At 33.8% G+C, this 13520-nt stretch overlaps 1 protein-coding gene across 11 annotated transcripts in view; it reads right to left on the reverse strand.

The window, feature by feature from the left end:
* The window catches only part of PLCB4 (phospholipase C beta 4), a 461856-nt gene that overhangs the window by 107610 nt on the left and 340726 nt on the right, over nt 1–13520 (reverse strand). For all 11 annotated transcript variants that reach the window (XM_074287886.1, XM_074287884.1, XM_074287887.1 and 8 more), the window contains 2 exons: nt 4177–4256; nt 2869–2922 (listed from right to left, as the gene is read on the reverse strand). In XM_074287886.1, the coding sequence (XP_074143987.1) occupies nt 2869–2922; nt 4177–4256 (134 nt within the window). The remainder of the gene's footprint in view (nt 1–2868; nt 2923–4176; nt 4257–13520) is intronic.

Raw genomic sequence — 13520 nt, forward strand, 5'->3', positions numbered from 1 at the left:
GTAAAAATCCTCCATCAACTCTAATAAACTCTTTTCTCCTGCCCCTTTTTCTCCACCCCCAAAGAACAGATGTCCTATGTCAAGCACCTGTTAATATTGGCATGAACAGTTCATCAAAATCCATGAGCCAAGATTACAAAAGTCTCTTGTAGATGCCAAAATACCTTAGTTATTTCCTTTAAAAAGATAATAATGATTTTGAATGGGAATAGCCCAGAAAAAAAATAAATCACAAAAGTTTTTAGATCCTGTACAGCCATGAAAGTGAGTAGGATATTTATTGTCAATGAAACTATAGTAGTTTAGGAAGTATCCTAATCATAACCTATCCATTTCACTTTTGTTCATGTCCTGGAAACAAACCTTGTTTTAGAAGCTGTATACATTTAGTAAGTGCCTAATGTTGATCGAGTTGCATTTCTGAACTTTAAAATATAATTTTCCCCTCCAAAGTTTAGACAACTATTTCAACATTGATCTTAAATAAAAAATGAACTGTGTATTTCATAATAGATCCAGGATGCTAGGATATACTAAACAATTATACTGCCTTAAGTCAAATGAACAAATTATTTTGAATAAAATAAAGATTAACTAAAGTGTTCTCAAAATCATTAAATATGAGGTTAAAAAAACTTTTAAACTAGGGATAAAACATTCACTTATAAATTAAGTAGAATAGATAATTGTTATGGCAATTTGTCAAGGAAGGAATTTAGTGCAAGATGAGAACTTGAAAGAAGTTTTTAAAAGCACTCAAATAGTATCCCTTGACACTTTCTCTACTTTCCCCCTGTATTTCTTCACTAAAATAACTTTTCATTGTAAATCCATCCTGTATCATTCCTACCTAAAGCCTCAGTATGGTTTGGAGGTAATCTGGACTTCTGCAAGTGGAATATAAATACAAACATCTGAACTAAAAAAGATTTGAGTATAGCTCAGCAAGAGATTCAATAATTATAATTCTAGGAATACTCCTATATAATTTCAGAGAGGACCAATGCCAGAAGATCTGAAGACAATTTCTTCTGTCATGGCAATTCATGAATATCATCTACTAAGGCAGAGAAAGGTGCCATTTTATATGGGTGTGCAATGTATTTTAAAGGGAAATAGAAGATCATTTGAATATTTTAATATAATAATGTAGTATGAAAGCTAATTCATGTTATTAAACTACTTGAAAGTAAAAACATGAGAAGAACATTAATGTAATTCTTATACATTTAATTTTTTTTAAATTAAAGGTTGGTTCTTTACCTTAGTGATCCGACTGCCATGTATATACCTCAAAGAAGTCAAAAATGTTGAGTAATGTTATCATGTATTTATATACAATATGGTAGACTATATCATTAATGATAGTATAAAATAGGTGGACTTCACAGTTGCTTATTTAAAGTAGGGTAATTTTAAGAGTTATGATAAAATGGGTACGCATATAGTTTCACTTTGTTCTTTAGCAAATTAGAGCAATTCAAACCATCTCCTATTTATATACTTTATCACAAAAAAAACTTATGAAAATCCATTCTATTCTTCTTTCAATAATGTTATCTTTATATTAAAATCGAAGAATAAAGTACAAACTAATGAAATAAGAAGCATGGGAAAATCTATTTTCATTTCAAACTTCAAAGAACTAGATTTAATAGGATTTTGAGCTTTTAAAAAATTCATCTGGTGAGGAGTATTTATCTTTTTTCTCTATGATGAGTTTAAAAGTAGTAGTGGAGGTATGGGGTTGACTTTAAGCTTGGATGCTGGAAGTAGTTCTGATCTGAATCATCTAAACATCTTTTTTCTTAATTTATTTTTAAGAACAAATTGGTAGATGCAAAATTGTTTGGGTCCAGGACAACCCCATTCCAGAGTAATATTTTTTTTTAAATTTCAAATCCTAGAATTAATTCTTACCCATGAAACCCATGCACTGTTCTCATAGTTTTTCAAATAATATGCTACTTCAAGGTAACTTACTACAAGGAAAATTCTAGAGCTGGCCCAATTTTTACTGATGAGCTTTCTGATAGCAAATAGATTAAAGAACAATAGTTTTAAAATCTTAAAATTTACACATCTGTTCACTATGGAAAAGGTAATAGGCTATTAAACATATAAAACAATTTTCAAGATAAATATTTATGATGCATCTCAATACATGTTTGTAATAAAATTTCATATCTATATTATTCTCACAAAACTAGCTGTGGCTTTCTCAGCTTGCACTGAATAAAAAAGCCCATGCCATATGCAAGTTCAAAAAGATTCTGATTTTTGGAGGGGTCTTGTGTTTGTATGTAATTACATCAAGTATATGGGTAGTAGTCAACAACAAGAGATCACAGGAAATAGTCTTAATATGACCAAAAGAGTAAACAGCATCTTCTCACTCTTCCCACTTTTTACTGGGTTATGATAGTCTTGGAAATGGTAAAATTATTGGAGACCTCATACTACTGATGTTAAGGAAAGTCCTTGCCAATACACATAAATGGGATACTTGAGAATTCCACTGTTTCTTCTTTGTTTTGAAGAATTAAAGAAAAAAAGTCAAAGTCCTATTACAGTTAGTTCTTTGGAGTTCTTTGAAGAAATGAAACCAAGTTTTTCCATGTTCCTTATTTCATTAAAGTTTTAATTTTGTCCATTCTAGACTGAAGATAAAATTCTAGAAAAAAGAGCAGAGTGGATCTTCTTAAGAATTTTTTGTGATAATGCATTTTTAAGAAACTGGATATACTATATAGTTATTTAAATGAATATTCAATTATTATTTTAGATAAAATATTAACATAATGCCTTCTTTTTGATTAACAATAGTTACATAGTAAGATACATGATATGCATAAATTATTTACTTACCTCCTAACTGGAATTTTACCATTTGTGTTTGTCATAAATGCCAATTTCATCCAGCTGAAATCCAGAAAAAACGTTTAATTGCACTGTTGTAGTTATTGTTTTTTTGGGGAATTAATCTCAATATATGTGTTTTTATTAAAGCTTTTTATTTAAAAAACATATGCATGGGTAATTTTTCAACATCGACCCTTGCAAAACCTTTTGTTCCAAATTTTCCCCTCCTTCCCCCACCCCCTCCCCTAGCTAGAGGGTAGTCCAAAACATGTTAAATATGTTAAAATATATCTTAAATACAAGATATGTATACATATTTATATAGCTATCTTGCTGCACAATACAGTTATCTTGCTGCACAAAATCTCAATATATCTAATCTTGTGTTATTATGAAAAATAATCCATAAATAATTTAATGCTTATTCAAATAAATGCATATACTTTGAAACTGCATCTTAAATTAATTGGAAAATTTATCACTTCCATTAAACAATATTTATCATTAGAGTCTAGTAAGTAGTTTGTCATTTTCTTGGAGTTTTCTATTTTATCATGCTAATGAAGAGCATTGCTACAATTGAGCAGTTAAGCTCTAGCATTAAATTGACTTTATAAAGTTTCCCAGTTCTGTTAGCTAGGATGGCTGCAAATCTCTGTCATATACCATTGTCAGAATGGAATAACACCTTTGATTTTCTGTAATGAGAAACCTTATTCAGCTTGGCAGCTTATGAATAAAGTGGAAGGAAGAGGGTGACATAAGATTGAGAATTAGCAGGGAAGCAATAATGATAGGGTAAAGCTCCAAGGGACTAGTCTTACTCATTACTTGTCAAACAAGAAGGTGCTAGCAATGTGGATTCTGATAGTTTTTCTTTTTCTAGCCTCCATTTTCTCATCATTTGCAAGTAGAAAATTCTGGGCAAGTGAACTTTCTAGCTGTTCTCCAGCCATTGAATATTGCCCCTTCTCAAGGCTACATAGAAGTGGTTGAGCAACATAAAAAAAGTTTACATGAAAACATGATCTTTTAATGTTAAAATAAAACCACTTTAACTCCACTTTCATGGTTTAGATCTGAATAGAGAAGGAGAACAGGACTCAGGTTAAAAATAAATTATTTCTGACTTGGACCATTTATTTGATGACAACCAAAGGTAGATGCATCTTTCAATCTCTCTGTCTCTGTCTCTCTCTCTCTGTCTCTTGGTTTTTCAATATATGTTTACAACACGCACACACATATATACAACACATATGTATATGATAAATAAAATTCTCAATTTTTAAAAGAACCAGAGTAAGTACTCACTGTTTCTTCAGGCATGTCATTGGACTAACATTGTTAGCTCTAAAATTATGTATGATGGCTCTTAATCCTTCTACCCATTGCTGGAAGAAAAAGAAAATGAACTTAATAAAGGAATCCAAGAGGGAAAAAAAAATTAAGCAATTTTATGATTCCTAATAGATTTTTATCTACTTTTCAGAAATTAACTTAAATAACACTTTTGCAATCCCTTGTTCCAACTTAAAAAATTTACTCTCATATTTTGTTCTTTAATAAACAGAGTTATGGTTTTCATTCTTTCTAGCCAGATAAATGTGGCATCTGTAGTATCATTAAATAGCAGGCTGGCAACAATGGAAAGCTGCCCTTTGATAGATTTATTAGCTCCTCTTTACAACTTGGATAAATACAAGCCCTTCTTTCTTTCTTTAGCTGCTGGCAATCTTAGTAATTCCTAAACAATATTATACAATAAGTGATGACATATTTAAGTATCCCCAGTTTAGAAAATGAATAATTTCTTGAAATAAAGAGGCAGACTAACTTTGTTAGGAGATTTCATCCTAATCTAGCCATCTGCTGCATAGTCTACCTGCCTTTCTTTCCCAGGAGAGCCCTAAAATGAAAAATATTACACTGATCATGAGGATGCCTAGGAGTTAATAGTGAGTGCTTACATATTTCTGTATAAGGATTTAGGCTTCAGCAGCAGGTTAGCCATTACCTCAGAGATTTACAAAGAAAACAGTGGAAAGGTTATGTATGGCCTTAAAGGGATTTTGATCTATGTAGATCATTATACTGGTAAGTGCCAATCCAGAAGCCAAGGCCAACATTTGCCTTTAGGCTTATGCACATGGCTCCTATTGACGTCAAAGGAAGCCACACATGTGAGCCTGGGGAAAGAATATAACCCTTACTAAAATGTTATTTAGTCAAATGGATATATGATTTATGGATTAAAGTGGATCATGGCCCAACCCCATGGAGATCGTTTTCAATGGTACTCAGTATGAATGATCATTATTCTTCTTAAACAAGGGGAAATTTTAAAAATCTATTATAACTTGAAAAATATAAATTATTTGTGCATTTATGACTAAAATTTCTTCGCCCCTAAGAGAGTTATTGGAAAAACCATGAATGAGGAGGTAAAGTAATCATATAGCAAAGTATTCCTCCTTCCTCTTCCTCCATCCTCTTCCTCCTCCTCCTCCTCCTCCTCTTCCTCCTCCTCTTCCTTCTCCTCTTCCTCCTCCTCTTCCTCTTCCTCCTTCTTCTTCTTTTTCTTCTTTTTCTTTTTCTTCTTCTTCTTCTTCTTCTTCTTCTTCTTCTTCTTCTTCTTCTTCTTCTTCTTCTTCTTCTTCTTCTTCTTCTTCTTCTTCTTCTTCTTCTTCTTCTTCTTCTTCTTCTTCTTCTTCTTCTTTCTTCTCTCTCTATTTGTCTCTCTCTCTGTCTCTGTCTCTTTCTGTGTCTTTCTTTGTCTCTGCCTCTCTTTTTTCTCACCTGTTTCTCTCTTCTCTACCCTCTCTCTTTCTTTCTCTCTCTTCCCCCTTTCTTTCTTTTTCTTTTCAACATTTCAATACCAGAAGAATTTTGAGGGGAGACAAGGGACATACAGGAACTATTTTCCTCTGATTACATTTATAAAACAGCATAAGTACACTTTTATAAGTGTACTTATAAATGTACTTTTAAAACTTTTAAAAGTTCCTACATCAGGAACACCTTGAAAATCTTAAATGACAACTCAAAAGTCATGGTGTGTCGACAGAGAAACACTCCTGCTAAACAGGATGAAGAGTCTGAACAAATCATGCATAGTTGTTTGGATTATGAGATAGAAGAAATAAACAAAGGGCAAAACAGCCTCAAGGTGTTTATCATCAGACTTCACTTCCTATGTCAAACTCAGTATGAAAAACACTTTACTTGGGACCAGCCAGCGAGTACTCCCTTATTGACTTCACTAACCACAAGTCTATGAAGCTTCTCTACATTTGATATAAAAAACCTACATAATCTGTTCAGTAGTAAAAAGGTAGTATTTTTCTTATTTAGAGATGTGTTATGGCTTCCCAACTAAAATAAATAAATCTGCTAACTTCTTTTTCCAATATTCCAAGTTTTGGGCTCATTCACTTATTCTTTCTGGTCTTGTAATTTAGCTACTTATATCACAAGCAGGTAGATGATGCAGTAGGTAGATGTCAGATTTTGAGTCAGAAAACTCATCATCCTGAGTTCAAATCTGACTTCACATTCTTACTGTGTGACTCCGGCCTCAATTTCCTCATCTATAAAAATGAACTAGAGAAGGACATGGCAAACCATTCTAGTATTTTTGCCAAGAAAACCTCAAGTGGCATGACAATGATTCAGATATTACTGAAAATGACTGAACAAAATAACAACAAAATGTTAGTTAACAGTCTAATGACAAAGGGGCTAGGTTTTGAATGCACTTTAAAAAATTCTATAGTCACAGAACTATAGTGGTCAGAGGACCATAGTGGTCATGTGTTCCAGTGGAATAAACATTCTAAATAAAAATAATTATCCTTACATAATAACTGAGAACATAACTGAGAAATGATTTTCCAGATTTTGTTCTAAAACTACCCACAAGGGGGAACCCATTACTTTTCAAAGCATTCCATCCTGCTTTTGGATAGCTTGTATTGTTGATTAAAATGTTTCCAATATTTAAGCCAAATTTACCTCTTTAAAGCTGACAGCTATTGCTTTTAGTTCTGCCCTTCTGGTGCCAAACAGAATAAATCTAATTCTTTCTTTCACAGAGCAGCTTTTCAAAAATTTGAAAATAGCTAACTTCCCTCTTTTTTCCTCCCAAAAAACTTTTCTAACTATTCTATGAACTGTACCTATGAAATCCATTCATTCTAACATAAAGTAGCTAGAGAACCTTAGAATTTTTATATCTGCAAGAGGTTTTAGAGATCTTTTAATTCAATCATATCTCCTGTACTTTGTGGTTGAGAAGGATATAACAAGATGAACATCGATATTCTGAAGATATAGGGTCCTATTGCTCTGATTCAACCTTTTCATCTTATATAGTTAAACAAATATTTGTTAAACGCCTACTGTATGCAATATGCTCCTGCCAAGCACTACATATGCAAAAATGAAGTCATATACCAGCCCCTATCCTTAGCTGATGAAACTGCGGCCCAGAAATGTGACAAGTTTGATCAGCAAGTAGATTGTATCAGAACCAATGAAAATATCCTAGAACAAGAAAATCAGATGTCCTGATTGTAAAGTTCTCTTTTGTTTAGATCATGTTATATGGATTTTAATCTTGTCATGACTATCATAATTTCTTCAATTGATCCTTATTGAGCACCCATCCCCAACTCTTGTCAAATGAATATGAAACCTAATTCAGGAAATAAATAATAGTGAAAACTTAACAAATTATTTGATCCTTTGCTTTTTCTTTCTTTTCAAAAATAATCTGGTGAAATGCCAGCAGATGTCAGTAGAATCCTAGTGTTTTGTGCCAATGTTATACTCTAGTGAAAAGAATAATGAACAACTTTTGCTTTCCGAATTCACAGAAACATGAAATTTTCACACAGATGTTACTTTGGAATTTCTGAAAATAAGCAAGGATGTGAATCACCTGCATTCTCAGAATGTTTCAATGGAATGTTGTAGAAAACTCTACATGGCACCTGACTTGTACAATTAGTCTAAAGGTGATAGGTATTCATATTTGCAGGAGAGTGATGCTATATTAATAGAATCTAAGCAGGCTTGAGTGCTTGGATTCTGACTTTGATCAGGCTGAGTGAAATAGAAAGCTAAGACATAACTTAGTCAATTCAGATGATATAGAAAAGTGAAATAATTTATATAGGGAAAAACTGCTCTTTTCCTTTCATAAAATGTTTTTGGTCTAAATTATATTTTTGCTTCTGCTTTCCACTTAACTTTCTCTCCATAAGCATAGACTTATCAGACACATTTTATTAATCCTCATTAACACCTCTGAGAATTGGCTATGTTTTGTTCCTCTTGTTATTCAAATAGATCTCATGATAAATGGCACTAACAAGATTTAGGCAAGATTACTAAAATATAGTGTCTTATTTGGACTTCACCATTGGTTGTTTTTTTTTTTTTAATATATCTATTCATTGATTTAACAAACATGCATGAATCTTAAGATGTAGGCAGAACACCATAAGATGAAGAGGAAATTTGGAGTTTAAATCAAAGAAACATATAAAGAGTATCTCAAAAGTCTTAGTCAATTTTTTAAGCTACTGTAGCTTAATTAGGTTCACCAGCTTAAAACTACACTAATACTTTTGGGACATCTTGTACACAAGAATAAGGCTTATAAAATTCTTTCTTCACAAAAAAAGTCTTTGAAGGAATAATTTAAGTACCTCTTTTTCAGATAGGAAGACTGAGGCCATAAGAGGCTAAAGGATTTTCTGAAGGACACACTTTTCCTAGCTATTATTATTGGAATGTAATTCAGGTGTTTGCTGTGAAATCTAGTGCTCTTTCTATGACATTGGCACAAATGGATCTTATAACCTAGTAGAAGGAAAAGATTCAAATACATGTAGCTACAATTAATAATACTTATATGTTTTTTAAGATCTATGGGAAAAGTGACTTGGAGAATAGAAGATTTTTGAAGGTAGCATTTGGGTTATTGTTTTTTTTTTAATGTTGGTAGGATTCAACAGGCAGAAAGAAGAAAGGATATGGCCTTTCCATTTGTATCTAAGCAATAAGATAGTTGAGATTCAGTTTTTAAAAGTGATTTGGTAGGACTTAAATTCAAGGCAAATAGAGAATTCACCTATCAGAACTAAAAATAGAATTTAGTAATGTTGATGATGCTTTTTGTTTTCTGGATTGTACTTGGGGAACAGTGGCTTCCAGCCTCTAAGAAAAGAAGTCCATGGCATCTGGGGGAGGGGGTGGAAGGAAGGAGGGGAAAAGTTGAAACAGAAGTTTTTGCAAGGATCAATGTTGAAAAATTACCCATGGATGTGTTTTGTCAATAAAAAGCTATAATAAAAAAGTCTCACAACATCAACAACAATAAAAAGAAGGCCATAGGATCCTAATTTGGAACTTTCATGAAGTCTGAACTTTGCTCACATCATATATCCTATCCTGCTAGATTGTACACTCACTGAAAACAAGAGCTACATTCTTAGGAGCAAATACGGTGCACTTTGTGCCTAGTATGTTTGTTGGATGAATGAACAAATTTAAGCAATCAGATTTATGTTTCTTTGACACTAGAAAATGGCTAGAAAGAAAGGAAAAGAGAATGAAAGATTGAAAACGCTTAATAAAAAATATTTCCAAGATTTTCTCTTTTAGTCCTTGCTACAGCAGGCTGTGAGATTCTTGTAGCACTTTCAATCCTAACTCTTCCCACTGTGGTTAGAAAATGTATACATGAGTAACAAATTCTGGTCTGTTGTTCTGGGTAACTCCCTTTGCTATTTCCTGTGTAGAAGCTCAGGGAATCATGTTACTAGAGAAAGTCCATAAATTGCCTTCTATGTGCCTTATGCTTTATAGATAATTAAAGAGCTGGACTTGGAGTCTGGTAGGTTCAAATGCTGCCTCTGATATATACCGACTATGAGACTCCAGTGCCTGAGTGCCCTAGCACTTAAGACCAGAAAACTGGAGAAAGGTGCCCATATGCATTAGTTGAATGAGTTTCCCAGGCCTGGAAACTGTGAGGTGCCCAGGATCACACAACCAGTAGTGTCTGAAACCTCAGTGGTTTATACATAGTTCCCCCTAGCTGACTCAAGATTTTCAATGATGGTTATGTCAATAAAAAAATTTCATTTAACATCAAGAACACCCATACTCAACTTTTCCAATAGAATTCAAATATCCACATGAAATAAATGTTGAGGGGCCTTAAGATTCCAGATCTTTGCCTTGTCAGCCATGATCATGATTACAGAATGGATGGAATAAAGATCCTGCTTTATTTGTTGTATCTATGCAGCTCTCCACAGGCCATAGCTAACTAACTAGTACTAAGTTTTAGGCATGAAAAAAGCAGCTTACACCCACATTGTTACATTATTTTATAATGTGGCAGGTCCTATTTTAACTTGTTTCCAATGTATGAGGTCAACATTTGGCAAATTCTGAGAAATGCAGCATTTTTTTTTTTAACCTAGGACACATAAAATTGAAATAATTCTTCAAAGTTTTTCAAACTAAGCATTACCTATTGGCTGACGACAGTGCTGGTATTTTATGTGGACCTATTCCACTGCTGGAAGGTGGAATCATTCCTTGCATATGATTTCTAAAAGCCATGAGTGATCATGGAAACGTGTACTGGACAAAGCCATGGGTTTGATTCAAAAATCCTGGGTTCAGATTTACCCTTAGATACTCACCAGTTCTGCAACCTAGGGCAAGTAATCTAACCAGCTCTATACTCAGGCTCTTCATCTGAAAAAAATGAAGGGGTCAGACTAGATAACTTCTAAAATATCTTCCATCTTTGTTAAGGGGCAGGTCAATTCCCCCAGAGCCTCCACAGCTGTGGATCGTAACATCTGAAGTTGCTGCAAGGCAGCCTTTGCTGACACAGGTGTTGTGGACTGGGAATGAGATAAATTGGAGACAGAGGGAAGAGGAGAGAGGTCAGACAATGCAACAGCCTCTCAGTCAGAGAGAGGTCAGAGAGCAGCAACTGCCTCTCAGTCTCCCTGTATCATCCTCTCACACGAGGAGATCCATTCTGGGTTGCATCTTCAGCAGCCACTGTCAGGTGGCTCCCATGTATTCCAGCAGCTCTCCTATGTATTCCAACACATCTTAAATACCTATTTCACAGGATTATTTCAAGAAAATGACTTTTTAAACTCCTTGATTTTGTTGTTGTTCAGTCACTGTTATATCCAACTCTTCGTCATTTCATATAGGGTTTTCTTTTTTTTTTTTTTTTTTCTCTGAACAAGATTGTATTTTATTTTTTTTATTTTATTTTATTTTATTTTTTAAATTTTTTTTTATTATATATATATATATATTTTATAACATTATCCCTTGTATTCATTCTTCCAAATTACCCCCCCTCCCCTATTCCCTCCCCCCGACGACAGGCAATACCATACATTTTACATGTGTTACAATATAGTCTAAGTACAATACATGTGTGTGAATATCATTTTCTTGTTGCACAATAAACATTAGAATCCGAAGGTACATGCAACCTGGGCAGACAGATATTAGTGCTAACAATTTACATTCCCCTCCCAGTGTTTCTTCTCTGGGTGTATCTACCTCTGTCCATCATTGATCAACTGGAAGTGAGTTGGATCTTCTTTATGTTGAAGATTTCCACTTCCATCAGAATACATCCTCATACAGTATCGTTGTTGAAGTATACAGTGATCTTCTGGTTCTGCTCATTTCACTCAGCATCAGTTGATTTAAGTCTCTCCAACCCTCTCTGTATTCCTCCTGCTGGTCATTTCTTACTGAGCAATAATATTCCATAACTTTCATATACCACAATTTACCCAACCATTCTCCAACTGATGGACATCCATTCATCTTCCAGTTTCTAGCTACAACAAAAAGAGCTGCCACAAACATTTTGGCACATGTATGTCTCTTTCCGCTCTTTAGTATTTCTTTGGGATATAATCCCAGTAGTAGCGCTGCTGGGTCAAAGGGTATGCACAGTTTGATAACTTTTTGGGCATAATTCCAGATTGCTCTCCAGAATGGCTGGATTCTTTCACAACTCCACCAGCAATGTATTAGTGTCCCAATTTCCCCACATCCCCTCCAACATTTGTCATTATTTGTTCCTGTCATCTTAGCCAATCTGACAGGTGTGTAGTGGTATCTCAGAGTGGTCTTAATTTGCATTTCTCTGATCAATAGTGATTTGGAACACTCTTTCATGTGAGTGGATATAGTTTCAATTTCTTCCTCTGAGAATTGTCTGTTCATATCCTTTGACCATTTATCAATTGGAGAATGGTTTGGTTTCTTATAAATTATGGTCAGTTCTCTATATATTTTGGAAATGAGACCTTTGTCAGAACCTTTGTTTTTAAAAATATTTTCCCAATTTGTTACTTCCCTTCTAATCTTGTTTGCATTAGTATTATTTGTACAGAAACTTTTTAGTTTGATGTAATCAAAATCTTCTATTTTGTGATCAATAATGATCTCTAGTACTCCTCTGGTCATAAATTCCTTCCTCCTCCACAAGTCTGAGAGGTAGACCATCCTCTGTTCCTCTAATCTATTTATTATCTCCCTCTTTATGCCTAAATCATGGACCCATTTTGATCTTATCTTGGTATATGGTGTTAAGTGTGGATCCATATCTAATTTCTGCCATACTAATTTCCAGTTTTCCCAACAGTTTTTTCCGAATAATGAATTTTTATCCCTAATGTTGGAATCTTTGGGTTTGTCAAAGATTAGATTGCTATAGATGTACCCATATAGGGTTTTCTTGGCAAAGATACGGCACAGGTTTATTTTCCTTTCCAGGGGATTAAGGCAAATAGAGTTAATTGGCTTGCCTAAGATTACTTAGCTATTAAGTGTCTGAGGCCAAATTTGAATTCAAGTTTTTCTGATTTCCAGACCCAGTACACTATCCACTGAGCCACCACCTGTCTCCTTTTGAACCTTTAAGAGTTGTATAAATGTGAAGAATTTATTCTTAAGAGTTACTTTTGCTGGTGAGCCAAGATATTTTCCCCAGATTTTTTGTATAAGAACTAAATGAACAATGTGCCATACATGGATGATGAAATTAAGTTCAACTTAGGAAAATCTTTTCATCTAAATCAGTTTAATATATAGAAAATTCACATATTAATATATGTATATATAAATCTTATATATGTATATAAGTCTGACTGGGTTCATGTATATACCTGTGATATACTCTCATTAGTTTCATATGACAGCATGGATAGTTTACAATTTTAATGTTCAGGACAAAACATGGTTCTGATTCTGTTCTTCCTCTGCCCAGGAAAATTCATTGAGCTCTAAGGGTCATTTTACAGAGAAATGAAGGTCACAAAAACATTAAGAGCTGGGTTCAGAATCTAAATCTTGGGGCTTCTAACTCCACACCTGCCACATTGTTCTTTCACTTTTAATTCTAAGATAAAAACCAAACTGCTTAGCTTGGGATTTAAAGTAATTCACAATTTGTCCTGGCTTTGATTTAGAGGCTTGCTGTACACTTGCTCTCCAGATACACTAGAATCCATCTAAACAGTCCTAATTATAATTTCTTGAACTTGGCCTTCTTTATGTTGTTCAGTTGTGTACAGTTTTCATGAACC

This window comes from Sminthopsis crassicaudata, chromosome 2, assembly GCF_048593235.1.
Source record: "Sminthopsis crassicaudata isolate SCR6 chromosome 2, ASM4859323v1, whole genome shotgun sequence".
In the NCBI taxonomy this organism is placed as follows: domain Eukaryota; kingdom Metazoa; phylum Chordata; class Mammalia; order Dasyuromorphia; family Dasyuridae; genus Sminthopsis; species Sminthopsis crassicaudata.